Raw genomic sequence first — 27,391 nt, 5'->3', positions numbered from 1 at the left:
TAGACGCGAATTAGCAGTGAAGCACAAAATAAAACTAGGAAAAGCAAGCAACAACTAACATACCCAAAGCTAAGAAGGAACCAAAATACAACTCAGAGTAGAGAGAGAGAGAGAGAGAGAGAGAGAGAGAGAGAGAGAGAGAGAGAGAGAGAGAGAGAGAGAGAGAGAGAGAGAGAGAGAGAGAGAGAGAGAGAGAGAGAGAGAAGGACTCACCTTGAATATTTGTTGTGATGGGCAGCGGCACAACTACAAACTCCTTCTTCTCCTCCATCTCCTTGCTCTTTGGCTGTTCTCCTCATCGCAACAAACATACCAAAAGCTAAGAAGGTAGCAAAATACAACTCAAAGCAAAGATAGAGAGAGAAAGAGAGAGAGAGAGGGAGGGAGGGAGGGAGGGAGGGAGGGAGGGAGAGGGAGAGAGAGAGAGTAAGAGTGAGTGAGTGAGAGAGACAAGAAGGACTCACCTTGAATCGGTGTTGTGATGGGCGGTGACAGGGCTACAAACTCCTTCTCCTCCCTCTCCTTTCTCTTTGCCTCTTGCTTCCTTCTCTCTTTACCCTTTCTTCTTTGCCTCTTCCTTTCTCCTCTCTTTGTGTCATGCACCTGTCAAAAAAACCCAAAAGAAACGCCAGACGGGACTACTTTGAAAAGAATGACACACCAGCAATATTTTTTAAATTTTTTTAAAATTTTAGTGCGCGTCTGTGCGCTTGTCTCTAAGCGCGTGTATATAGAGCACGAATTGCTTATAGACGCGCTTATATACGCACAGTTAAACGCACTTATAGATGCGCATATAGATACGCATATACACACGCTTATAGATGCGCATATACATGCGCTTATAGATGCGCATATACATGCGCATTGCGCATATACATGCACACATAGATGCGATTTCACCTGTAAATTAGACGCAAATATAGACGCGCAATTGCGTCTATATTTTTTAAAATTTTTTAAAATTTTAGTGTGCGTCTGTGCGCGTGTCTATAACTGCTGCTTGTTGTAGTGTACGCGTCTGAAAACGCGTCTATATTCGCGTCTATTTGCGCGGAATACGTAAAATTCGCGTCTATTTACATGCTCTTTTATACGCACATACAGATGCGATGATAGACGCGCCCGACTTTGCGCGTCTATACCTTGTTTCTGTTGTAGTGTTGCAGGAAGAACATTATGCTAGGAGACACAAGTATGCTAGGGCTCTCTAGCCATATATCCCTTAGGTTCGGTCTAACCCCTATGAGCCTAGGATGAGCTTATTGTAAGGTCTTATTTACTTTTCTCTCTTTCTCTCCCTCTCTCACCCTCACCCTCTCTTTCTCTCTTTCCCTATTAGGTTTAATGATTTTTCTCTCTTTTTCTCTCTCCTCTCCCTCTCTCATTTCCTTTTCTCTCTTCATTTCCCTCTCTCATTTCCTCTTCCTCCCTCACCCTCACCCTCTCTTTCTCTCTTTCCCTATTATGTTTAACATCTTTTCTCTCTTTTCTCTCTCCTCTCCCTCTCTCATTTCCTTTTGCTCTCTTCCTCCTTCTCTCATTTCTTCTCCCTCCCTCTCCCTCTTTCATTTTCCTATTATGTTTAATGTCTCCCTCTCCCTCTCTCATTTCCTCTCCCTCCCCCTTCCTCTTCCTTTCCCATTTCCTCCCCCTCTCTTTCTCTCTCTCTCCCTCCCTCTCCTATTTCCTCCCTCTCCCTCTCCCTCTCCCTCTCTCTCATTTCCCCTTCTCTTTCTCTCTCCCTCCCTCTTCCTTTCCCATTTCCTCCCCCTCTCCCTCTCCCTCTCTCATTTCATCCCCCTCCCTCTCCCATTTCCTCCCTCTCTCTCTCTCTCTCCCTCTCTTTCTCTCTCTCTCCCTCCCCCTCTCCCATTTCCTCGCTCTCCCTCTCTTTCTCTCTCATTTCCTCTCCCTCTCTCAATATACACAAATTATACAAAAAAAGTAAAAGAGAGAGAGAATGCACTCTCCCTCTCATTTCCTCCCCCTCCCTCTCCCTTTCCCTCTCTTTCTCTTTCTCTCCCTCCCTTTCCCTCTCTCATTTCCTCCCCCTCCCCCTCCCTCTCTTTCTCTCTCATTTCCTCTCCCTCTCTCAATATACACAAATTAAACCCTAAACAAGTAAGAGAGAGAGAGAATGGACTCACCATAAAGATTTGAAGAAGGGTTTGGCGGCTCCTCTTCACCCTCCGTACACCTCCTCCTCTTCTTCGCGAACGACGGCAGCGGCAGCGGTGAGAAGCCTTTTTTCTCTCTTTCTCTCCCTATAAGCAAAACGGTCGCTCTCTCTCTCGCTCTCCCTCTTGAAAACTTTCGTGAATGCGCGAAATGGAACGCGCTCGGATTTCGGCTCGCGTTTTTTTTCTCTGTGGAGCGTCGCTATTTGTGACGCGATGCAAATAACGACGCCGCTATTTATCATCGCTATGGCTTGATATCCTTGCAGTGATATGTCCATGTGAGGAGATATCATTTGACTCATCAATTAAAACACCAAACCATGGACTAGTTGAAACCTTTTCTATTGTACTTTTCATAAGACACGATGCCATGCAAAAAATCATTTTAGTACATGCCTTATCATCATTATAAAGACTAGTAGTGTATGGTGCATGGTAATCTTGCAATAATCTTATCATTTCAATAAACACAAAAAATGGCGAATTTTACTTTGCAATCAAATATGCAATTCTAAATAATAAAAGTAATGCCTCATCTTTTACTTCTCTTATTTTCTAAACACTCTTTTCAATGGAGTATTTTCCTTTAAGCAAAATAGCTTGCATAGCAAACTTATGACGTGATGTGTGAACATGGGATTTTAAGTTGCTAATTTTAAAATTTGTAGACCTCCCTTTTGAATATGCATTATGTGGATGAGGATATTTCAAACAAAATTTGCAATACATTTTTACTTCATCTCTATCATAAACAAGCCATTTAAATTGGTCTAGCCAATCTTTCTGAAAAAGTAAGCGTCCTTATTTTTTCCTTTCAAATTCAACCATTTTTTCAAGTGACATGTTATCAAACGATTCATTTGAAGATAACACATTAATTGAAGTTGAGCCCTCAACATTACCTATATTTTCTTTTACCTTTTTAGAAGGATGCTTGGCTATGTTTTCAATCCCAACCCATGCAAGAAGGTTTCCTTCTCTTTTATCTTTCAATTTAGGTGCCATTTCGATAAAAAGAGTGGTTGCGACCTTGTCAATTTTATAATCATTGAAATTTGCTACCTTTTGTTATGTGTTCATTTCCTTTGAAAATCCAAGCTCCTATAGCAGCCAACCTCCAAACTACAATGTCTCACAAACCTTTGACCTATTAACAACTACATAGCAAAAGAAAATTAGTACTACTATTTTGCCTTTAAGCTTTCATTAACAGTTTTCCATTGAGAGAGAGAGAGAGAGAGAGAGAGAGAGAGAGAGAGAGAGAGGCTCATATATACCTAGGGGATTGATCTTCTTATCCTTATGCTCGAGCCTTGTGTTGTAGCACTGTAGCGGCATAGCCTACAAGTTCTTGGACCTTAGGCTTAAGGTCCCAAGGGTCGACTCCTAGGTAGTATGAGTGATGCAAAATAGACTCTCTCTCTCCCTCTCTCTCTCTCTCTCTCTCTCGCTACACAACTACCCAACTGCAATGCTCAGGGGCCAAGAGAGAAGTCGCCGGCCGCCGCTAGCCACCCAGGCTCCCACAGAATGATGAATCGGCGATCGCAGATTCTAGGTTCCAGAACCTTCTAGGCTTCCAAGAACCCAGGCCCCACTTTGCACGCATCACACTCTTGCAAAATCAGCGATCACAGATTCTGACCTAGCCAAGGTAATAGGAGAATGATGAATTGATATTCCGCCCAGGGGCCAGAAGATTTGGCCCAGGCTAGGTGTGGGTTGTGCAGCATGGAGTCTGGATGGTGACGCTACTTGCGCACAGGAAACTTGAAGTTGCTCAGTTGGCCTTATAAAAGTTTGATTGATGGCAATGCACCGATGAATGGAGTCTGGGCCATTTTGGGCGTAGCAGCTAGCGTTGAGCGACCTTTAGTGAGGAGTTAGGACTTGGAGGGGGGCATAGGATGCAAGATTGAAGAAGGGCATCAGCTAAGCTCCACAGCCCTGCTGCCTTGGCGTAGGTCCTAGAGGCTAGGATGTAGGGAGTGCAGGCTACAGCCTTGGGGCCTGACACGAACCATGAATGATGAATCAAAGGTAGCAAAAACAAGTCTCAACTAGTCTCTCAAATGACAGACAGTAGAGTCTAGACTTGAAAGTTGAGTTGCAAACTTGCATGTGCCATGATGAATCCTAAAACGATAGTTTTTGCCATTTGGCGCGCTCTCTCTCTCTCTCTCTCTCTCTAGTTTGTTGCCAGCAGACTGCAATCCTTGACTCTTGAGTCTAACTTTAATTATTATTAAAGCTAAAACATTTAAAAGGTTAATTTAAAATAAAAAATAAAAAATTAATAAGTATTATTGAAAATCCTTCCATGTATATTTAGAAGGATATTATCCTTCTACTTTAATTATGACATTCTCCTTCTATGCTAAAGGTGAATCGGCCTAAATCTTTTTCACTTGTATTATTCACAAGTAGGCAATTCCTCCTCACATTGAATCAAATGAGTTTTCTCTTAAAATGAACAGTCCTTAGGATGAAACGAACCTACCTTTTCCTCAACACTAGCTAGGCCTTCTACAACAGGGAGAGATTTTAATTAAAAAGGGGAACGGAAAAAAAAAGAGAGATTAGAGATTACACGTGAGAGAGGAGAGGGGATTTTAATTAAAAACAGGGAGGTAAGAGATAATAGTGAGGTATATTTTATGCGGGCCCTGTTCGATGGAGTAATCATCGACAGCGAGAAGGAAGGTGCATGCGAAACATATATATGCTCCTGCGCGATGCACAAGTAAAAGCAACCATCATTCGCTGTGTTCTGCTACCACTGGTGCAAGCCGAACTTGTATTGCGCAGGAGAGGCACATGCATGTATGCAGTAGCATCGGTCCCAATGGCCTTGCCCAGGCCAGCTACAGCAAGTCACTACTTCTGCAAAGATTTCGAGTGGGAGGACCTGCGTGATGAAGTGCTTAAGGAACAGCAACGACAGCAACCACAACAGGTGGCTTTTTAAAAACAGCCTTGACTGAAAATTCTGGTGGAGACTGAAGTTCCTTGACTGTACGCAGACCTTGACTGTCTCAAGCGGGCCTGCTGAAGGCCCTAGCACCATTGAGGCGTGGAAGAGGTTCCATAGCTTACACGAAAAGCAGCCTTTCTTTAAGGTGCATAACTCCATACCCTACGTTATCCTTATATTGCAGTCATTTCTAAGCCTTAAGGTCGGGGGGGGGGGAGGGGGGGGAGAGGGAGGGAAGGAGGGAGAGAGTTGCATTATCAGTTACAAAAGGACAAATCGGTGAACGAGACAAAAATAGATGCATCTGAAATATGAGAGAGAGAGAGAGAGAGAGAGAGAGAGAGAGAGAGAGAGAGAGAGAGAGAGAGAGAGAACGAGCCAATCGATCCATGATAATGTGTTGCCACGGATCAACAAGATAAACAAGAGTGCACAGGTTTACCGAAGCATTGGGTTTTTAAATTGGCTTGTTGTTTTTGGTTAGAAATTACTTTTCTTGAAACACTAACCACACAACTATACACTAGAAATTTTAAGAAAGGGTTATAAACCAAGCATAATTGTGGGATGTTCGCCTGGCATTTGTAAGTATTCCTCTTCTTCTACTCCCTGCCCTCCCCAAAAAAAGCAAACAATGAACAAGACGCGCAATCACTTCTAGTTACATAAATCACAAAGCTTTTTCATCTTAAGAGAATATCTAGAGTCTACCATCATTAACAATATTAATAAACTTAATTATCAAAGTTAAGGATGACAGGTTGTAGAATCCATGATAGGTCAAAGTATGTAAAGCATGTGAATTAGCACAAGAAGCATGCTACCTAGTTTGTATTGTGTGTTTAATACCTGGCATTGTCGGAGTGCAATGTTGTAGAAGTGAATGTATGGATTGATTGTGAGAGCAGAATACAGAGAGGAGAATGTTGAGAAGATGAATGTTGAATAGTGAATATGTCGGCCTTGTGAGAACATGAAGAGATCAAAGCTTAGCTAAGAGTGGAGTAGACAATGTAGAGTGTGAGATCACGATCGGAAGAAAGCTTGCACGATATGAAGCAAGAGACTAATTGGGTACAATTTTTCCCCATGCCTTGTGTGAGCTCTCCACAAAGCATGTATTTTATATATTATTGATCTTCAAGCTAAAAAAATAGCCCAATTTACAATTAGCATGCTTTAGCTTTTGTGTTTGCTTTTGTGCCACTAAAAAATTAAAGCTATTGGACGCCCAAGGAGTCAGACGGTACCCAAATACAATGTCCAATACAAATATTTAAATCGTGCGCCCATGCACATACAAAAGTAATAAATAAATATCAAGTGCTTTAATAAATAAGCGCATCAAAATATTGACGCCATGCCTAAAATGCGCGCCTATAAAAAATTGATAATAATTTGAATACACGCTATCCTCCAATGCTTCCCAATGCCATTACTGCTTGCTCTACACATCAACTGAATAATTTGAAGTGTAAGGTGCAAGTACAAAGTACAACCCTTAAACCTTAGGGTTGTAAGAGGGTGTTCATACATGAAGTGTGTGAAACACGATAAGTGCCCAAAACTGTGTAACATAGACACATAAAATAAAGGAAAAAAATTTGGGGGAAAAAACCTCTCGTACGGAGAGTAAAAATTGACCCAGTGTCCTACTAAAGATCACCGACACTCCTCTGTGAGCGTAGGCGTGAGTCAAACCCAACAAATGTGAGGGATAATAGACCGTTGAACTGCTAATGCAATTAGCAACAAAGCCTGTGCATCCCGTGTATCCCATGCCTTTTGTGCTGTTGATCTCTGGGGAAGTGGTTGAGTTGGAGCAGGTTGAACAGGTTGAGTTGGCCATTGTCCACGTCCTCTAGGAGGAGGAATAGTTGGAGCCACAACTTCGGGCCTAATTTCTTCACCGTTGACATAATCCCAAAGATTCTTCGCAATCAGGACATTCTTCAGAGAAGGGGAAAGGAGTATGTAAAGCCCGCTCTCCTACCCACCTGTCGTGATAACAACCCCTATAGAAGAATCCTCAATACAAATGGCCTGCTCGGTGAAGACAATCTGGGTACCAAGCATAGTAAGGCCATACATTGAGAGGGCCTGTGAAAGGGAGCTTGAAGCGTGGTTGGGAAACAAAGGCAAAGTGCTAACACCACTAATAGGCACCAAAACAATGTCACCAACAATGATAGAACCCTCAAAAGGGTGTAGATTTTGCAACAAATCACCTCGTGGAGTCATATGACTAGAAGCTCCACTAATAATCAGCCAAGGCCTTTCTGAAGATGAGGCAACCATTGAAGAAGGCTTCTCCAACTCAACAAGATGAAGGAACACTGACTCATGGGTAATTGTTGAGTAGATGTAGAAGGCTCGGATATTTTAGCTCCATCCTTTGCTCATGGATGAAGGTGAGGGTACTTCTTCCAACATTTCTCCTCTCGATCCATTTCTTTTCCACAGTATGAGCATTTAGCCTTCTCCAAGTCGGAGTGAGAGCCTGAAGAACTCTCCTGTCATTTAGCCTTTGACTTCCCTTTCTTCTTCTTCAATCCTCTCGAACTTGCAACAAAAGCTTTGGTAGAGGTGGATCCATTGGCAATCTCTTTGGCGCTTGTCATGCTCCGAAACAAGCGGGGCAAGCTCCTTCCACATAAGCTTCTCACGGGTCCTTGATGTAAGAAGGTTAGTGTAGAAGACATCAAATTGGGGAGATGCAACTGAGCAACAAAATCATGGCTATATCCTTTAAAGAGGTCATCTTACCAAGGGATGCAAGCTCATCCGTCATATTCTCTAACTTGTTGATATGATCCTTCATGGAAGGAGAATCATCAACAAGCATTTATAATTTTTGCTCGAGAGTAATCCGACGGGCAAATATCTTTTGATGGTATAAAGAAGCAAGCCTTGTTCACAAATCTGTTGCTTTCCGCAATCTACGCACGTGCACTAGGACAGAATCCAATAGTGGGATCCTCCACTGGTTGGGGAATAGGGTGGTTAAGAAACTCGCGAAGATAAAAGGTATCAAGGATACACTCCATCTTATATGACCAAAGTGAGTAGTTTGAACCATCATGGAGAGAACAGGGAGGAGAGGGTTCCTGAACAAATGGGCTAGGTGATCTCCGTTCTTCATAATTCGCGTGATAATCTTCACGATAACTCAATGTCGTCTAAAGGAGTGTTGAGAAGGTGCCAGATTAGGCTAATGATGACAACAACATTGAAGATAGAGGAAGATGATGGAGTCAGAGTGTGCACCTACCAAGGAAGGAGGAAGATGATTTGCCACCTAAGTGGGGAAGGCTATAAATAGCAAAATAACCCCAAATCTGGCCAACCTGAAACCAGGGGCCAAAATATAGCCGACCAGCATTTAATGCTGGTAAAAATGCCAAAGGGGCTCAGAAAAATCTTGGAAAAGGTGGACAATGTTCGGCAGGTGAGGTAGACTGATGCATGCAGAAACTGCTAGGAAATGCACATAAAATCCCGATAGGAGGAGAAGATGTACTAAAAGGCAATAAAGTGAGTTGTCTAGAATGAGCTATCTCCTCTATCCAAAAAAGTGATAGATAGGTTAGAGCTTCTAAAGTCCTTGTCTGACTCAGATTGAGACTCACAGATAGGAGATGACAAGGCATGACAAACACGATTGCTAACACCTTTTACAATCATGTCGTCTTGATGATGTAGATGAAGATATAAAGTATAAATATACATAATGTCTAAAAAGAAACTATAAACAACATCGTGTTGCTACCAAGAGAAGAAGGCCGCCCCCTCTCAAACTAGAAGGGAAAGGTGGAGGGAATCACCCTCTCCCCGCCAATTTGAAGTAGGAGAGGGTATACCCTGGCTAATCCTAGGTAGAATATACTGCAACATTGGCCGATTAACTGCCTTGGTCAATATGCTTGCAAAATTGTCTGATGAAGGCACAAACTCTAGGCGGATGGTGCTTAGCTCAACTTGTTCTTTGGTGTCGTGGAAGCGGACTCCCACATGCCGTGTCTGTGGTGTAATGATCAGATTACTTGCAAGGGCAATGGCACTCTAGTTGTTTCAATAGACAATGGTAGTAGAGTTGTATGGAAATTGAAGTGCCGCCAATATGTTCCTCAAGTAGATAGCCTTATACTTAACCTTGGCTGTGAAAGCCACCACCGTTTCCTGCTTACGGTAGGCCCAAGAGGTGGGTGCCGTGCCCAAGGTAAAGAGGTAGTCGCCATGGGAATGTTGGGTATTAGGATCTCTTGCCTAGTCAGAGTTAGTGTACCCTTGCAAACATAAATTGAAACCATAAGTCACTCCATAAGAATAGGTACTTGCAAATATCTCAAAATACGAAGACATGCAATCCAATGTGACATCCTAGGTGCAATGAAATATTGATTGAGCAAATGAATTGAGTAAGCTTAATTTGGCCTAGTGTACTCTTGTAAACCTAAATTGGAACCATAAGTCAGTCCATAAGAATAGGTACCTGCAAATATCTCAAAACACAAAGACATGCAATCTAATGTGACATCCTGGGTGCAGTGAAATATTGACTGAGTAAACGAAGTGAATAAGCTAAATTCGGTCTAGTGTGAATCAACCAAAGGAGTTTTCCTACCTCAGATCGATAGTCGTGTGGATAGGGATGACTCCTAAAGACGCTAAAGTGGGAAACTACAGGCCGAGGGCCAAAAATACCTCATACGGAGTCCTCTAAGCAACACCTGTAGTTAAGCACCGGTTGGGGATGTACACCAAAGTGTTAATAGTCTAGACCCAAAGGCACTTCGGGAGTTCTATTGTGAATAGTATAGAGTGTGCCATGTTCATAATGGTCTAGTCCCTATGCTCTACCACTCCATTCTGTGAAGGGGAGTTGATAGAGGTAAGCTAGCGTGAGATGTTATGCTCTTGTCGTAACTCGGAAAATTGATGGGAGGTGAACTCGCCCCTACCGTCACTCCTCATGCATTGTATACGATGATCAATTTGGTTAGGCACATGTATCTAGAATGATCATCCATAATAAAAAAGAAGTACAACACACTGTCCAAGGTGGTGGTGGATGCCAGCCCACAAAGATTAACATGAGTTGATTGAAGAGGCATTTTAGCTCTATGTGTAGATTGCTGAGGGAATGGGATACGGTGTTGCTTTTCGAGTTGACAAGCTCTACTAATATCATGCAATAGCCTCAGGCGTAAAAGGCCATCGACCATCAGCCAATGTGACAATTCATAAAGAGAGTCATATTCAAGATGTCCTAAGGGAAAATGCTAAAGATGCTTAGTGCTTGTAGGCTTTCGTGTAGTGGCTAAATCTTAGAAGTAGTGTATAGTGGCTAAAGCTTAGAAGCAGTGGAACTCAGAGCCCTCGGCTGTTGGCTCAGAAAGAAATAGTGTCATGTGATACAGGGCACTAGGTTGTGCCAACCAACAAAATTGTTGAACGGATAATAAGTTCACTCCAAGTTGGGAGACATGTTATACATCATCTAGTGTAACGTAATTTGGGCCCTGGTTTAGTGGCAAAATTGACGTGAACGTGAGTTTAAATCTTAATCGAGGAGTTGTTTCCAACTTAGTCTCACTTGGTTGTAGGGGCTTGGACATTTGATGAGTAGCTCCATTGTCCAGAATCCAAGGAGTAGTTGAAGTACTCGGTTGTGACGAGTGGGCCTCTATAGTCACCTCGCTATTAGGAGGTAACTTGTAGATATGGACGAGACTCGTATCTTCAAATGTCTTTATGGAGACGATATGGGTCTCTACAAACCAATCAGATAAGCCCTCTGGTGTTGAGGATAATATCGATTGTGATGGTTGATCGATGGCAGCATGGGTTTGGCTTGCCACTACCCCTACTTATTGAGGGTTGCTATCACCCTACCTCCCCTGTTGGGGGTTGCTCGATGGAGGAGCAGGGGTCTAAGTCTTTAGCTTTTGGTGGTGTGCCACTCACCTTTGATTGTGTAATATCCCCACGCGCCCGCATGGGAACCACCCCCTTCCTCCCCCCAAACAAATTAAATTAAATCAAAATTTTTAAATTCTCCCCTCCCCCCCAACTTGTCGTCGCTGACAAAAAGAGGGAGTAGTGTGATGACGTCGACGGAAAGGAAGAGAATGACGACGATTGAGAAAGGAGATGATGCGGTCGATGACGAAGATTGCAATGAAGGAAAGGACGAAGTGGATGATGGTGCCAAAGAAGAGGGAGTTGATGATGATGAGGGTGACGTCGATGAAGAAGATGGAGACGATGATGCCACCCCTCCCTAGGCCCTCGACCAGTCCGCCTGCCACCATGCACACCGCAAGAGGTGGCAATAACCACCACACCACCACTCCAATCCCCCCCCACTATCCCTTCTTTCCCCCTTAACAATAGCCCGCATGGTGACAGTTAATTTGGCCGTCCAGATGAGTTAAGGGCTCCTTAACACGACGTTTTCCCCCCCAATAATACCCACCACTCTCCCTATAAAACCTCCCCATCGTAAGAAAAAAGGGGAACAAAAGGTTTGGATGCTAAGCGGCACGTTGAGAGAGAGAGAGAGAGAGAGAGAGAGAGAGAGAGAGAGAACCTTCCAAGAAGGTTCTTCTCTTCCCCTCCTTAGAGGGTGACCATATGCATTGTTCTTCTCCCCTTTTTCCTAGGAGTTAAACCCCCCATCGCAATAGAGGAGAGTCACCCCGGCACGCCATCTCTCCGAGGAGAGAGAGAGAGAGAGAGAGAGGGAGAAAGGGAGGGAGAGAACCTTCCAAGAAGGTTCTTCTCTTCCCCTCCTTAGAGGGTGACCACATGCATTGTTCTTCTCCCCTTTTTCCTAGGAGTTAAACCCCCCATCGCAATAGAGGAGAGTCACCCCGGCACGCCCTCTCTCCGAGGGGGGAGAGAGAGAGAGAGAGAGAGAGAGAGAGAGAGAGAGAGAGAGAGAGATTTATAAGCTGAAAGTATGGCCCCAAAATGAAGGATGACACGCACCAATGGCAATCTTGTGTCCAACAAAGAAGCCATTGGTCAGGGTGTTATCAATAAGACAAATACAACATTGGGTATGGATAATTCATCTCCGAATACCCAGGTACTAATTGCCATCTCCGCTATTCATTGAGGCATAGGCATGCATATGAATTCATTTTAACAAGTAGCTTGAATTTATTTTCGATAGTTAACGAACTCATAGGGGATCATAGGATAATTCTTTTCGCAACCATACATAACCCTGCATAGATTTATGCATATGGCGCATTGAGGTTCGCACAAATCCTTGTATCCAAATACAATCATTGCATCTCGGTGTTATGCGACAAAATCATATGTAGAATGAGAAGTGTATAAGGTTACCTTGAGGGTTATGCACATAGCCGGTACATGATGAGGAAGAGTATATGAAACATACATCAATGTTACATGAAACGATCTTGCATTAAAAGTATTGCATTTGTCCTATGAAGGTTTCGCATTGAATAATGGTTAAAGAGTTTATCTTGTGTTGCCAAACCATGAGTTGATTACAACTCGCACAATAATTCAGGGATTATTTTACATTGGAAGATAGTCTTGCTCATTACAAATTTGTCTTGTATTCTTTGCCTTAGGGGAAAGGAAGATAAAGTCAAGTTAAAATTCTGCCTAGTATTGCTCTTTGATTCCAAAGGGGGAGAGCAAATATATGATGGAAAGGTTATCGCAACTAATCTTGCAATGTTTGGAAAAGAATACCATTGGTTTTGTTGGTTGATCGAACAACACCTTAAATGCTTTTACATTCAAGTGTTTGTTGGATTGTGGTTTAGATGATTATTCCAAGTGCTTGTGATTGATGGTAAATACATGGCAGGGGTTTGTGATGACAAGTTGCCATGGTGATAAAGGAATGTTTTCTTGGAAGATGATATTAGGCTGATTACCTTGATTGTGCTCGATTCTTAACTGGATTAATTAAGGAAAGGATATTTTGCGCGTGTGGATCATCTCCAAGGTCACACCATGCTTCAACCTGAGAAGGCACTGCTCGATTCACGGACCGAAGGTCAAGTGGTGAAAAGGCCAACCACGGAAATTGTCTCACTCCTAGGCCGCTTGTGGGTCAGGTGGAGCTCTAGACACCCCTTGTCTAGTCCGGAACGGAGTTGAAGACTGCCGTGAGCCCAACGACTGTGGCGTTAGAAGATCCTATTCTAGATAAATGATGGAATTTGTGGTGCCATGTGATTTGGACTAGTTACTTCTACAGGGCAGAAGGAATATATAATTTCTCATGCATGGGCAGGAGATAAATATTAACTTAGATAAGTTAAGAAACTTGTTTGTCAAAAGGACTGCTTGCTCTGTTTTCATGTCGGTTCTATAAGTTACGCAAACGAACCCTATTCCCTAAAAGGCTTAATTAAGGAAGCTGATTTTAAATGTCACACATAAACGTTGATAGGACCTAATTAGATAACTAAAGAACGCTTATTGAGGGAAGCGGGTGGGTGGAACCCCCGACGGGTTTGTCCTATGGCAGGGTGGTCCCAGAGAACTGGGAGGCTTCTCACAAGGTTTTACCGTCGTCGGATCCTTAGAAGTTGTTAGGTTAGAACCTTGATTCATACCTTTTTAGGGGATCGGAATGGAACTATGCCCTACGGGTAGAGAGGTTGAGCTGCGCATCCCTCTTTTTTCCCATTTTCTTTGAACCAAGTGCGGCATGGATCTGCTTGGACTTGGGTATCTCTGCGTAAAGTAGGATGTCCAGGACGCGACGCGAGAATGCTGTCAGGAGACCTTGACCACTAGGGACCCAAGTTTCAAGTCGATCCCAGTGGGTTCGGCCGCGAACGTTCCGTTGCGAGGCGGACTCGAGAAACCCTAGGCGACAAACCTCGTAACATTCCGTGGAAGTGCCGGGTGGCGTCGCTTAGACTCGTCTCTTGATGGACCGCTAAAAACATGCCTGGACAGTTGATAGGCGGGTACGTTACAGATTGACACTTGTTATCAAAGTGGCCAACCTTCTGACAATGTTGATAATATTGATTTTTCTTCGGTACATTTTGCTACCTAGATTTTAGAGATGATTGGGAGTTTCTTTGGGTCTTACTAGTTTGATTTTTATTTTGACTTTGATTTTGTTTACCCTTCCCTTGTTGCTCCTTTTGAGAAGAAGCAACGAGAGCTTCCTGTATAGAGATCACACTATGAAATTGATTGAACAGCCAAGTGTAATGCAATAGCTAACACTCAAATTCATAGAATTGGGTATAGTGGACTGCGAGATCACCTACTACACAAAATGGAAGTATATCATTGGCAAATTGTTTTAAGAAACAATGTGATATGATCGTCCGAGGACTTAGAAGCCCTCATGGTAGAGAACTTGGCAAGAAGGCATCAATATCCAACCAATTTGACTTTCAAGTTATTCTGGCCAATGATTTTAAAGTTTTGGAGCTCATGATTTAAATTGATGCAATTGATCCTATCCTGACAGCCACATAGTGGTTAGTCAAGTGTGCCCAACGCTCGGGATGCTAAGTCAAAATGTTGAAGGCTATGAATGAAATTCAAGTAATAGACCTTGCATTAGCTTGATAATAGTTAAGGCATTCCTGGCCTTCTATGAGCAGACAAACCTTGTATGAAACAAGTGTAGGATTAGGTTGGGGTTACAAGCCCTGCACAAAATTCCATAGATTCTATGAGTCAAGGATGTCTCATTAGGATTGACGAAGTAGTGAAGTTTGACCCGTTAAACCAAGTCTTGTCATTTAAGGCATGTTTGATTAATGAGGATGAAGAACCATGAGGTGTTAGATAAGTGGAATAAGATGGATAAGGAGGTGGTGGAGGGGGATAAGTAGGAGGTAGAGGAGATGGGTAGGTAGAAATAGGCTGAAAATGTCCAATGGGTGCCGATTGATGTGGAGGCACTGGAACATGAATGTTTCCATAAAGTGCTAGTGGAGGTGGAGGTAATGGGACACGTAAGCCCTGTCCAATGATCAGTTGGGACACAAGATAATGACTAGAAGGCCTACTAGGTAATGTCATGGAGGCAAATTGTGGTACCAATTGATTCACACTCGGTGATGGTTGGGTGGCATTTCCAAGCCTTAAGAAACCTGAAAGTGTGTGGATGGGAGGATAAATCTCCATCATGGAGACACCACTTGGTTGAGAAAAAGACCGGGTCTTAAAGTACGTGCCTAAGGGTGAAGGATCCCCTTATGTGATGTGTGAAGACATGAAAGGCACACTTAATGGAGGCTAAAAAGGAAGGTGCAACAGAACTAGTGGGTTGAATGGATGGGAGATTAAATGGATTTGTCATTTGTGTAGTAGTGGGAAATGATTTAGGTTCTTTTTGTCCATTAAATGCAAATGAAGAAAAAGATGATTCACCAAAATCAATTTGACCATGAGATGTAAAAGTTAAAGGAAAAGATGAAAAAGGAGCACTCACCAATGAATCTTGTAACTTTTGCTTACCTTTTCTTGAGTTCAAATGGAAAACTCTATCCTCTTCGGGGCTTATGAAACAATACTTGGTATGAAGAGTTTCTTCATCTTGAGCATCACCAATATCTTGTGAAAAAGAGGAAGTAAATTCAAAAGATTGAGAAGTATCGATATTCGTATACCTGACATAGAAGTGAATGACTATGGAGAACTGTATTGAAAAGATGAAAGAGGTAGAGATGGAGATGATTGTGGTAGAGAGGAAAATGGTTTGTACTCCATCCTAGTTACTATGTCAGGGTGATCAGTCCTTTGTGGAGCTTCTATTCTTCCTACAAAATCATTAGACCGGTGCATTGAATCTAAAGGGAAAAACTCAAATCTACCTTCAATTTGCTATTGAGCTTGATACATAAGGATGAGATTGTATTTGGTCTATGGGCTCCTGGTAGTTCGAAGATGCTTTGGCCAAGTCAGAAAGAGGAGCAAGCTATGAGGTCCACTTTGTCTCATGTCTTGATGTGCTAGGCTTAGGAGGATCATGATGATGTAGTGAAGATGTGTTCGAAGTCATCTTACCCTCTTGTAATTCTTGCTTTTTGTAAAGGGCTTTTAGATAAAAGGCAAAGCTTTCATCAAAGAGAACCTTGCTCTAATACCATGTGAAGAAATACCCTAACGCAGAAACCTTAATGAAAGGGTATGACAAAGCATAAACTTAACAAAACACAGTTAGGGTTAGGGTAACTCAGAGACAGTGAACACAATGAAGATCTGAATGAATGAGTGAATACTGAATATACAATGTTCATGCAGCAAACAAATTGTATAGTGAATGAAAATCGTACCCCAAACTCTCATGCCTCCAGGACTGAGGTAGAGGTAACGAGCGGGAGAGTGTGTTGTACTCTTGATGGATCCTGAAATGTAGTACGGCAGTCTCCAAGATGTTAGACAACAACAAACATAGCAGATGATGTGCTGTGTCAGACATGCATAGGAGAGAGAGAGAAAACAGCAAACATAAATTCAGTTGAAGACGTGGCAGCTTGTATGGCTGCTTGCACAATAAATGCAAATCAAAGTGATGATGTGGCAGCTTGTACGGTAGCTTGCAAGAGCAAACCCAGACTTCTTGCAGACATTTAGGGCAGGATGGCAGCTAGTAGGTACAAACGTAGCAATGGAGTGCATGTGGCAATTGGCAACAGTAGATAGATAGATAGTAGCAATAGTTGGGGCCAGATAGTAGCTGTCGGTGGTATGGACTAGCAATGAAGGCTGGAAATAGGCCCTAGATAGATGTAGACAAGGTCAGGCAGCCTCGGCTAAGATGTCCTCCACGAATAGGGTGTGGGCAGCAAAGCTAGGGGGACCTGAAACCTGCAAAAACGAGATTGAATTGAATGGAGGGTAGCTTGTCTATATATAGAATGTTTTGGGACCTTGTACTGCTTACCATTTTAAACTCTCTTGAATCGTGTACTATTTTAGGGTTTTCATTAATTAAGCATTTTTGGGGCTATTGAAGATACTAATTCAGCATGTAATGCTTATTTTAGCTCAATAGGGGGCAAATCACATGTGTTCTTTTGCAAGTTGCACTCTCGGACATTTGTCTCTGTCTCTAGTGCTGCCATCATCTTCAGCCTGATCTAGTGCCCTCACTGATGCTTTAGGTTGCATGTAAGGATTGATCAGTCCATTACATTCAGCAATCATTTCAGATTTAGCGTAGATTTCTCTTCCCTTCATGTTGTCTTTCTCTTTTCCTTTCTCTCCATGTTCGTGTTTCCCTTCCATTGCGCACTCTCACATAATATCATCACCTAAGTGAAGACAGGTAGGTTTGAGATAGAGAAGAACATCTTGTTGCTGGAAATACAAAATTTCAGCCTTGTGTTTGCTGCAGAAAATGCAGATTTTTTGCATTCTATAGGTGCTTTTGACAAAGGCAGCACATCTACAATTGATCTTTTGCAGGTGTAGCTGATTATTCTCTCTGTTCAGGCTTTTCAACAGCAAAACATAACAGATTTAGTATGTTTATAGGTCTAGAGACATGGAATATCACCCGTTCAATGGTCTTGGTGACTCAAATCGGAGTCTATTCGTACTCTTGATGATGGGCGTTGTGTTCCGAATCTTGTGGTGGGGAGACTTGCTTGAGCTATTGCACCGAACACACACAATACACACAAACACAAGAAGAGAGATGGAGGCTAAAACGTTTTCTTGCTGGTTTCTCTTATTCTTTTCTCACACAATACGATATACACAAAGTATAGATAAGATAGAATATAAAAGAAAGCGACCCACTAAGTTAAACAATGCATAACTAACTATACTAATTGACTGGTCCTATAACTATGCCAATTGTAAGTAGGTGTAACAAACTATATATATTAAGTGATATGTGTGTAGCCATATGAGAATCATAATGACTACCAATGTGCTAAGTGTAGATGTGCAGACCGATCTAACTCGGCAGTCCATCATTAATGTCCGCATGTGTTGAGCTTGTCATCTCAACACTCCCCCTCAAGCTCAACTATATCTATGCAACTTCAAGTAAGCTTCGAAATTTTTGAAGCTTCTCTACACCTAATGCCTTGTGTGAAAATGTCAGCTATCTAATCTTGTGTGTTGACATATATCTCGTCGATCTCTCTTGCTAGCATCTTCTCTCTTACAAAATGGTAATGTATCTCAATGTGTTTTGTTCTAGCATGGAACATTGGGTACCTAGCCAATTGTATACTGCTCATGTTGTCATAGTATATGATAACTAGAGGACTATACCATTGGAAGGAGTCCTGTGGTAGGAAGTGACACCATCCATAATTCACTCACAAGATTGTGGGGCCACCATCGTTGCATTAGTAGCCATCGGAGAAGCATCCTTAATCACCTCCAAATGGAGGAAGGCAGTTTGATGGAGTAGCTACCACTCCTGAGTCCTTTGTAGTCTTCTCCTTCTTGGTGTCCTTCTTGTCCTTGTCGGGGCAATCCTTCTTCCAATGACATGTCTTGCTATAGATGTAGCGAGTAGACTCCTTGGCTTTATCTTGCTTGAATTTCTCGTCTTTTTTCTTGTTGATATTGTTACTCCGTTTTTGTTGGGAAGATTGATCTATTAACGCCGTCGTTGACTTGGCTGCATTTTGACATTTGAGTTGTTCCTCTTGGTCCAAGACCATTGGAAGCAATTCTTCCCACCTAAGAGTATTTGTCCGCCTTGAAGCAATCAAGGCAGAATAGAATGCACTGAATTAGGGTGGTAACTATGAAAGAAGAGTTATTGTCATGTCCTCCAAGGTAATCACTTTCCCCACGTTCTGGACTTGCATTTGCAATTGTCGAAGCTTAGTGACATGCTTCCACATAGAAGAAGACTTGTTGGGACTCAAAGTCCACATTTGAACCTCCAGAGACACCCACTTCATAATGGTCATGTGATTTTACATATGATCCAACTCCAGCCATATCTTGTGAGCCATGGTCAAGTGCTTGATATGAGCAATAACACTTGGAGTGTAAGAGAGAAAGAGGAAAGAGTGGATGCGGGCATTCAATTTATCCCAATGTACATGTGTGTACCTTGAGCAACTTAGCTTTATCATTTGTAGAAAGCCTGGAGGCATCATGGGCTGTAGGATGTTCCATAGCACAAGCTTTGCCAAATCATAGGACTCTAGGATGGCAAGCATCATTATGCACCAAATATGGTAATCCTCCCCATCGAGCTTTTGATGTGAAGGAAGAGCCGGTAACCCGGGGACCTTACGGTCCATAATAGCTTGAAACTTTGCGTCTATGACATTGTCACTTGATTAACCTGCACAAAAACAAGGGTAGTCCCCTTTAATTCTGCACATAGTTCTTGCTAGGGCTGCCTCTGTGAGAGTGCGCAACGGAAGAAGAACACGAACACAGAGGAGAGGAGAGAGAAAGCAGAGAATGAAGGAAGAAAGTCTGCACTGACTGAGATGAATGCTGAATACACTGAAATGGACAGAGCAGTCCCTGCACGCAGCCCGGAGCGTCAGTGAGGGCACCAGAACAGACTGGAAGCAATGGCAGCACCAATGCTGGAGACGGAGATGATGGAGACAGTGCTGAACCTGCAGAGTACAATGCTGGAATGACTGGGGGGGGGCAGCTATATATAGCCCCCAGGCCAGAAAACTGGCCGACCTGCCAAATCTGGCCGACCTGGCCAGATTTGGCCGACCAGCCAGATCTGGCCGACTTTGGCCAGATCTGGCCGACCTGCCCAAAAACTGGGCCGACTGCAGAATAACAGCCCAGTTTGGGCTGTATGACTCCCACAGGCTGCAGACTGACAAGGACAGCCACTAAACGAACTGACAGAGCTCCTCTGTCTCCTGTCAGACTATGACAGGAGCTCACAACCAGGAGATGACAGATTGAGAATGATAAAGAGCAGGCTAACACCCCCTCTCAGATCCTGGGAGAGTCTGAAGACCCAAGAACCGCATGTGATGAAGCAAAGAAGCCTGAGGCAAAGGCTTCGTAAAGAGATCAGCTGCATTGGCCGCCGTAGGACAATAGACCACCACCAGCTCCGAATCCACGATCCGCTCTTGAACATAGTGATACTGAACCTCAATGTGCTTCGTGCGAGCATGAAACACCGGGTTCTTGGCTAGAGCAAGAGCACTCTGGTTATCCACGTGCAGCTCCGTAGGTCCGGTCTGGGAAAAGCCAATCTCCGCCAGTAAGCGACGGAGCCAAACTGCCTCCATAGCGGTCGAACATAGGGCCCGATACTCAGCCTCTGTAGAAGAAAGTGCTACAGGCTGCTTCTTGCTGCTCCAAGAGACAGCACCGGATCCAAGGGTGAAAGCATAACCTGTAGTGGATCGTCTCGAATCCACATCACCTGCCCAATCAGAATCACTCCATCCAGAAAGGGTAATCCCATCTCCATACATGATCCCGAAGGATCGAGTCCCCTGTAAATAGCGAAGAACCCGCAAGGCTGCCTGCCAATGATCCTGGGTAGGAGTCTGCATAAAAGAAGACAATAAAGCCACCACAAAAGAGATATCCGGCGGAGTGTGAAGCAGCCAGATAAGAGAGCCGACAAGGCACCTATAACGGGTGGGATCTGGAAGGGGAACTCCAGCTGTCAAAAGCTTGGACTCGGGGTCCATGGGGCAAGAGATAGGCTGACACTCAACCATATCAAACTCCGAAAGAAGCTCGGAGATGTACCTGTGCTGCGAGATAAAAACGCCCTGTGCCATCTGATAGATCTCCAGGCCTAGAAAGAAGTGAAGGATCCCTAGATCCGTCATGTCAAACTCCTGCTGAAGAATGGACCGTGTATGCTCCACCTGTTGAGTGTCACTCCCTGTAATGATAAGATCATCCACATACAAGATAAGGAACACTGAAAGAGAATCCACAACCCGTAAGTAGAGGTTGGGATCATAAGCGGAGCGCGCAAAGCCACTCTGTAGAAAGAAGCGGTCAATCCGCTGGTACCAAGCACGAGGAGCCTGCTTCAAGCCATAAAGAGCCTTCCGCAGCCTGTAGACATGATCCTCCTTCCCCTGCACCAGAAAACCAGGAGGCTGTGAAACATAAATCTTCTCCTCAAGAACGCCATTCAGAAAAGCAGACTTGACGTCCATCTGATAAACAGGCCAACGGTGGTGAGCAGCAAGAGCCAAAAGAACTCGAATGGTGGACATCCTGGCTGTAGGAGCAAAAGTCTCGAAGTAGTCCAAGCCTGCACGCTGTGCAAAACCCTTGGCAACAAGCCTAGCCTTATGCTTGTCCAAGGAGCCATCTGCAAGATACTTGGTCTTAAAGACCCATTTCACACCTATCACCTTCTGTTTCGCGGGACGCGGAACAAGCTCCCACGTATGGTTTCGCTCGATGGAATCGAGCTCGGCCTGCATAGCCTGTCTCCAAATATCCTGTGCAAGAGCCTCCTCCACAGTGGAAGGCTCGGAATCTTGAAGAATCTGTGACATAAGAGCATAGTTCACACATATGAACTATCCCGCTGGGCCTGTAAACGTGCTGATCGACGTGGACCTGTAGAAGAAGCAGGAAAGTGAGTAACACCTGAATCCTGCATGAGCTGGTGATACCATAAAGGAATCCTGAGAGACTCCTGCTATTGTGAGGGAGACCGGGGGGTCTCCGGAACCTGCAAAGCACCCAAATCGGAGAGGGACTCCCCCTCACCGAGTGAAGGTAGATCCTCCGCATCAGAAGAAGGCTGTGTATCCCGTGAAGATCCCGAAGTGGCGGTGGAAGAGCTCGTAGAAGACGGAGTCACATCCACCAAAGGAGAAAGGGAAGCCGAAGGAGGAGGAATAGGGGGGGGTGCTAAGGGGTATCTTGGAAGGAAGTGAAGGTAGAGAAGGTGGGGGGAGGTCCGTCGATGACGAAGAAACATCTGTAATGGAACCATCAATCGGATCCTCAGAGGCCGAAGCCTCATCAAAGATCACATCCCTGCTCACCTCTACCTTCCGCGTCATCGGGTCATAGAGCCGATATCCCTTCGTGGTCGTGCTATAACCAACGAAGATAAGCTTTCTCGACTTAGAGTCGAACTTCGTCTTCCTCTTCTGCTTGTCCACATGGACAAAAGCGTCGCACCCAAAGATGCGAAAATGGGACACGGAAGGCTTCTTCCCAAAGAAAGCCTCATAGGGAGTCATGTCCTGTAAAGCCGAAGTCGGAGAGCGGTTGCGAATATGCACCGCTGTAGCCACCGCCTCACCCCAAAGGAAATGAGGAAGACTCCTATGCTCCAGCATAGATCGGGCCATCTCCACCATGGTCCGATTCGCACGCTCCATCACACCATTCTCTGATGGTGTGTTCGGATGGGAATACTCCACCCGAATACCATGATCCCTGCAAAACTGAGAGAGAAGGTGAGAAGTGAACTCGCCACCGTGATCAGCTCGAACGCCACGAACCTTGGAAGTTGTTTGTGTCTCCACAAACACCTGCCACTCACAGAAACGGGAGTACGCCTCGCTCTTGTACTCCAAGAAATAAGGCCACACATAACGACTAAAGTCGTCCACAATCAGCATCAAATACCTGGCCTTCCCAAGGGAGGCCGTGCCCATAGGTCCGCAAAGGTCGGTGTGAACCAACTCAAGCGGAGAAGTAGCCCTCTTAGAAGCAACCTGAGGATGAGGTTGCCTGTGCTGCTTGCCCCTCAAGCAGCTAGGGCACAAAGTGTGAAGAGGAGGGAAATCAGGAAGTCCCTCCACCATCTTCCTCCTAGAAGCCCGACGAAGAGAATCGAGGTTCAAATGACCATACCGAGCATGCCAAAGCAGCCCAAGCTCATGGGAAGTCCGCGCAGCCAAGGCTGTGAGCGTATAAAGCCCACCCTCCTGTGTACCTGTCCAAAGAGCATCACCTGTAGAAGCATCCTCCACTGTGACTGCATCCTGTGTAAAAATGACTCGGGTACCTAGCTGAGTAAGGCCATGCACAGATAATAGGTTAAAACCCAAATCAGGGACATAGAGAACTTTGGCGGAGGAAGACCGCCTGTCAGAAAACATAGGTAAGGTCCCCACGCCTCGAACAGGGACTGTAGAATTGTCATCAATGGTGACGGTACCCCCTCTGGAACGAAGATCCTGAAGCCAATCCTGACGGAAGGTCATATGTGAAGATGCTCCACTGTCGACGAGCCAAGGCTTCTCCTGTGTGGTAGAAGCTAGGGCTGTATCCTCCTCAACAAAGACATGCACAAACGCAGATTTTGTTGTGGCTGGGGCCGCCTTCGAGTCCTTCTCCTTAGGCTTCAAATGGGGATACTTCTGCCAATACTTCTCCTCGGGATGAGTGCCCTTCCCACAATGGGGACACTTGGGCTTCTCCTTCGCATCCTTCTTGTCCTCCTCCTTCTTGTCCTTGGCCTTCTCCTTCTTTTGTTTCTTCTTCTTGCCGCCACCTGTGCCGGCCGTAAATGCCTTGGTGGAGCCACTGGCTCCCACCTCTTTGAGTCGCTCGTCATGCTCCAAGACAAGCGGGGAAAGCTCCTCCCATAGGAGTGTCTCACGGGTCCTCGAGGTGATGAGGCTGGTATAGAAGACATCATATCGGGGTGATGGCAGCTGAGTCAATAGAATCATCGCCATATCCTCAGACGATATCAGACGACCAAGAGAGGCTAACTCGCCTCGCATATCCTCCATCTTCGTGATGTGCTCCTTCATGGAAGGAGAATCATCAAGACTGAGCATCCGCAACTTCTTCTCCAAGGAAATCTTGTGGGCAAATGTCTTGTGCTGATACAAAGACGCAAGCTTCTTCCACACTTCCGTCGCGGTCTGTAACCTATGAACATGTACAAGAACGGAATCATGGAGACTCATAAAAAGAAAGGAACGGGCTCGAGAGTTGAGCCTATCCCATAAGGCTGCACGGTCCATAGAGGTGCCATCGGACGAATCCGCGGGGGGACGGTCGATGGGTGAAGAAACAAGCTCCCAAAGGTCAAATATATCGAGGATGCAGGCCACCTTGCATGACCAGAGGGAGTAGTTGGAACCATCCAACTTATCTTCCTTCGGAAAGGAAGGGAGAATCGGCACCTGAATAGAGGGAATCAAGGAAGGCATCCGCACATTTGAAGCAGTCTTCACGGAAGAAACCTTCGCGGTAGATGGAACCCTCTGAGATGCATGGACTGAAGAAGGACGAGTGCGAGGAGGTTCTTCCCGACGTCGAACCTCATGATAATCCCGCCTCCGCTCAGAGGAATGATGAGAAAGAAGTTCATCGTCTGAGTCATCAAAGCCTGAAAACTGGTAAGACATCTTCCAATCTGCAAAATACCAAAGAAAGTTGTGCCGATGTCGAAATATGACCAGCAATGTGGTCACCAACCACCAAGACGCAGGCTGAGAATGCCTATAAACACCTGGATCTGCAAAACGCAAAGATAACTGATGTCGATCACCAGAAAAGAGACCACCAGCACCAGGAAACAGCCCGGAAAGAAGTCGCCAGCAGGAAATGTGCCGCCTGGAGTGAAAGCGACCAGCAGAACAGCAAAACGCAGCCTGTAGAGAGGTCGCCCAGCAGAAGGAGGGACAGCCTGGTGGAAAACGCAGGGTTTCTGCGTCGTTGGATGACGTGGCAGCCTTTGCAGACAGCGTGGACAGAAAAACGCAGGCTGAAAGGCCTCCTGAAGAAGTCGCCTGGCAGTTGTTGATCAGATGGCAGCAGCAGTAAGGTATCTCACTCCTGAGGGTATGTCCTCCGTGCTCTCAATCAGGCGATGATACCATGTGAGAGTGCGCAACGGAAGAAGAACACGAACACAGAGGAGAGGAGAGAGAAAGCAGAGAATGAAGGAAGAAAGTCTGCACTGACTGAGATGAATGCTGAATACACTGAAATGGACAGAGCAGTCCCTGCACGCAGCCCGGAGCGTCAGTGAGGGCACCAGAACAGACTGGAAGCAATGGCAGCACCAATGCCGGAGACGGAGATGACGGAGACAGTGCTGAACCTGCAGAGTACAATGCTGGAATGACTGGGGGGGCAGCTATATATAGCCCCCAGGCCAGAAAACTGGCCGACCTGGCCAGATTTGGCCGACCGGCCAGATCTGGCCGACTTTGGCCAGATCTGGCCGACCTGCCCAAAAACTGGGCCGACTGCAGAATAACAGCCCAGTTTGGGCTGTATGACTCCCACAGGCTGCAGACTGACAAGGACAGCCACTAAACGAATTGACAGAGCTCCTCTGTCTCCTGTCAGACTCTGACAGGAGCTCACAACCAGGAGATGACAGACTGAGAATGATAAAGAGCAGGCTAACAGCCTCTACTCGTCCCAAACGTGTTTCAGTTGCTAGAGGCAATGAAAACTCAAAATCTGCTCCAAAGACTGAAAATGCAGCTTTTTCTCCTTCACGAACAGCAAAAAGGTGCAAAAAATAGCAACTCCAATCCTTTCCTGCGCTTCGCCTGTTTGCCTCAGCCTCTGAAGGCTGAAAACATTAACTTTTGTCACGTTGAAATCTCTCGTTCAGGTTTGCCCATGATCAATCAGCCCTTCAACACTGCTTTGATACCATATCAGAATGCAGCAAATGTGAAAGCATATGGACAAGATTGAAAGACAATGAATAAGAGAGAAGAGGGAGAGAGAAAAGAGACAGTAGAACGCAAAGATCTGCAATGAATGAATGTTGAAATGAAGAAGGCAGATGTTCAAACGGGCTATTGAAGTGTCTTCTCGAGCTGATCTCTGTCACCACTTGAAACAAACAAATGAATGTGGACAAGCTGGGGGTTGGATATAAGTAGTAAAAAAATAGGCCATAAAAATGACCAAGTGACCAGTTGCTGAAAATGGCCAACTGCTCATAAGCAATGAAGAAAATCTATGATCTGCCTTAGAGGTGCCACATGGCACTTCTGCCTGCCCATTGCATGACTGACTTGCCTAGAATAAGGTGACTACCAGAAAATGCCCAAACTGACAAGAATTGACAAGAAAATGCCCAAACTGATAAGAAACATAACTAAATCTCTAATAGATGCATGTATATCTTGAAGCTATGTTGAATATCCATTTGCATTGTAGGATCATGAATTATGATAAATTAAATAATATGACTCATACTCTATACGTATGAAGTCTCATGATAGTTTTCTTCCATCTCGAATGAAACTCATTTCTAATGTGTTAGGAAACTTATATGAAACCTGTTTCATATCTTGCGTTTTGGAAACCCTTGGCAACTATGGATAGGCCATTGGTTTGTAATTGAGGATACAAGAGATCCCTTTGATACCTCTCTCTACTAGCAAGCTATTGGTTGTCTTTTATACGTGTGCAACATGCAGCCATAAATTCAGTTTGGGGTTTCTCAATTGGCACGCTTCACGCACAACCTTGACACTAAGAATTGGTAAGTAGTAAAATGTGTTTTTCAGAGGCACTTCATTGGGCCTCCTCTACCCTTGAGGTAGGTCCCTTTGTTTGTATGTATTTACAGATAATGATTGGGTTGGTTGTTTTTGTTATCCGTCTAGTTAGCTCATGTGTGAATTTGGGCGATGCTTGACATTACATGGTAATTTGGGCATTTTATAGTGGTTATATTAGTGATTATTCAAGCATTTATTACTGCCCGACCAGTTGCCACATTTGGCATATTTTGGGCCTTTTATTCAGTGGCTCCTCCTCCTCTCATTCAGTCATCATCATTCTTCAAGTGGTCTTCTTGTTGGAGAGAGGAGCTAAAGACCGCGCCCACATAGCCAATGACTCACTGTTGTACGTGTCATTCTCATGTTTGGTATATGGATTCCATTTCCCGAGCACATCTATGAGTTCTCTTCTTTTGCAATGTTCTTTTGTTATTGTGTTCTTTTGTTCTTTTGTTTTCTTTCTCTTCTATCTTGTGTTTTCGGCTTGCGCTTGGATTTCAGGTTGCAATCGTCAGTTTACTGCATTCAATGCTCCACCTATCTGTGTTTTTGGTTTCTTCCCCCTAACCGTGGGCGATTGTTTATATAAGCCGTTTTTGCTGTTTTTGGCGGTTTTTGACTACTTTTTTCTCATTTTGCAGTAGTTGGCTTTTGTTTTTGATCTGATTTTTGGTTACATTGCATGTGAATTCTCATTTTGTGAAGTCTTTGCTGTTGGTTTGGCTGTATTTCCTCTCCTATACCCTCTATCCTCTATCTTCTCTTCTTCTCCTCTCTAGATGGCTCCTTTGTGCACTTCTACAAATGAT

The 27,391-nt window shown here is 44.5% G+C and overlaps 1 protein-coding gene across 1 annotated transcript in view; it reads left to right on the top strand.

The window, feature by feature from the left end:
* Window positions 1–4,832: 4,832 nt before the first annotated feature.
* LOC148034678 (Methyltransferase family protein) overlaps window positions 4,833–27,391 on the top strand; it is a 55,662-nt gene continuing 33,103 nt past the window's right edge. Inside the window, exons 1-2 of the mRNA XM_087679643.1 lie at window positions 4,833–5,139; window positions 5,207–5,302. Coding sequence (XP_087535769.1) covers window positions 4,891–5,139; window positions 5,207–5,302 — 345 coding nt within the window. The 5' untranslated portion in view covers window positions 4,833–4,890. The remainder of the gene's footprint in view (window positions 5,140–5,206; window positions 5,303–27,391) is intronic.

This window comes from Lygodium microphyllum, chromosome 6 (assembly GCF_053477565.2).
Source record: "Lygodium microphyllum isolate KBCC chromosome 6, Lygodium_microphyllum_v1.1.10, whole genome shotgun sequence".
Classification (NCBI taxonomy): domain Eukaryota; kingdom Viridiplantae; phylum Streptophyta; class Polypodiopsida; order Schizaeales; family Lygodiaceae; genus Lygodium; species Lygodium microphyllum.
The sequence above is the reverse complement of the archived record's forward strand: the minus strand, read 5'-3'. Positions and strand labels throughout refer to the sequence as shown.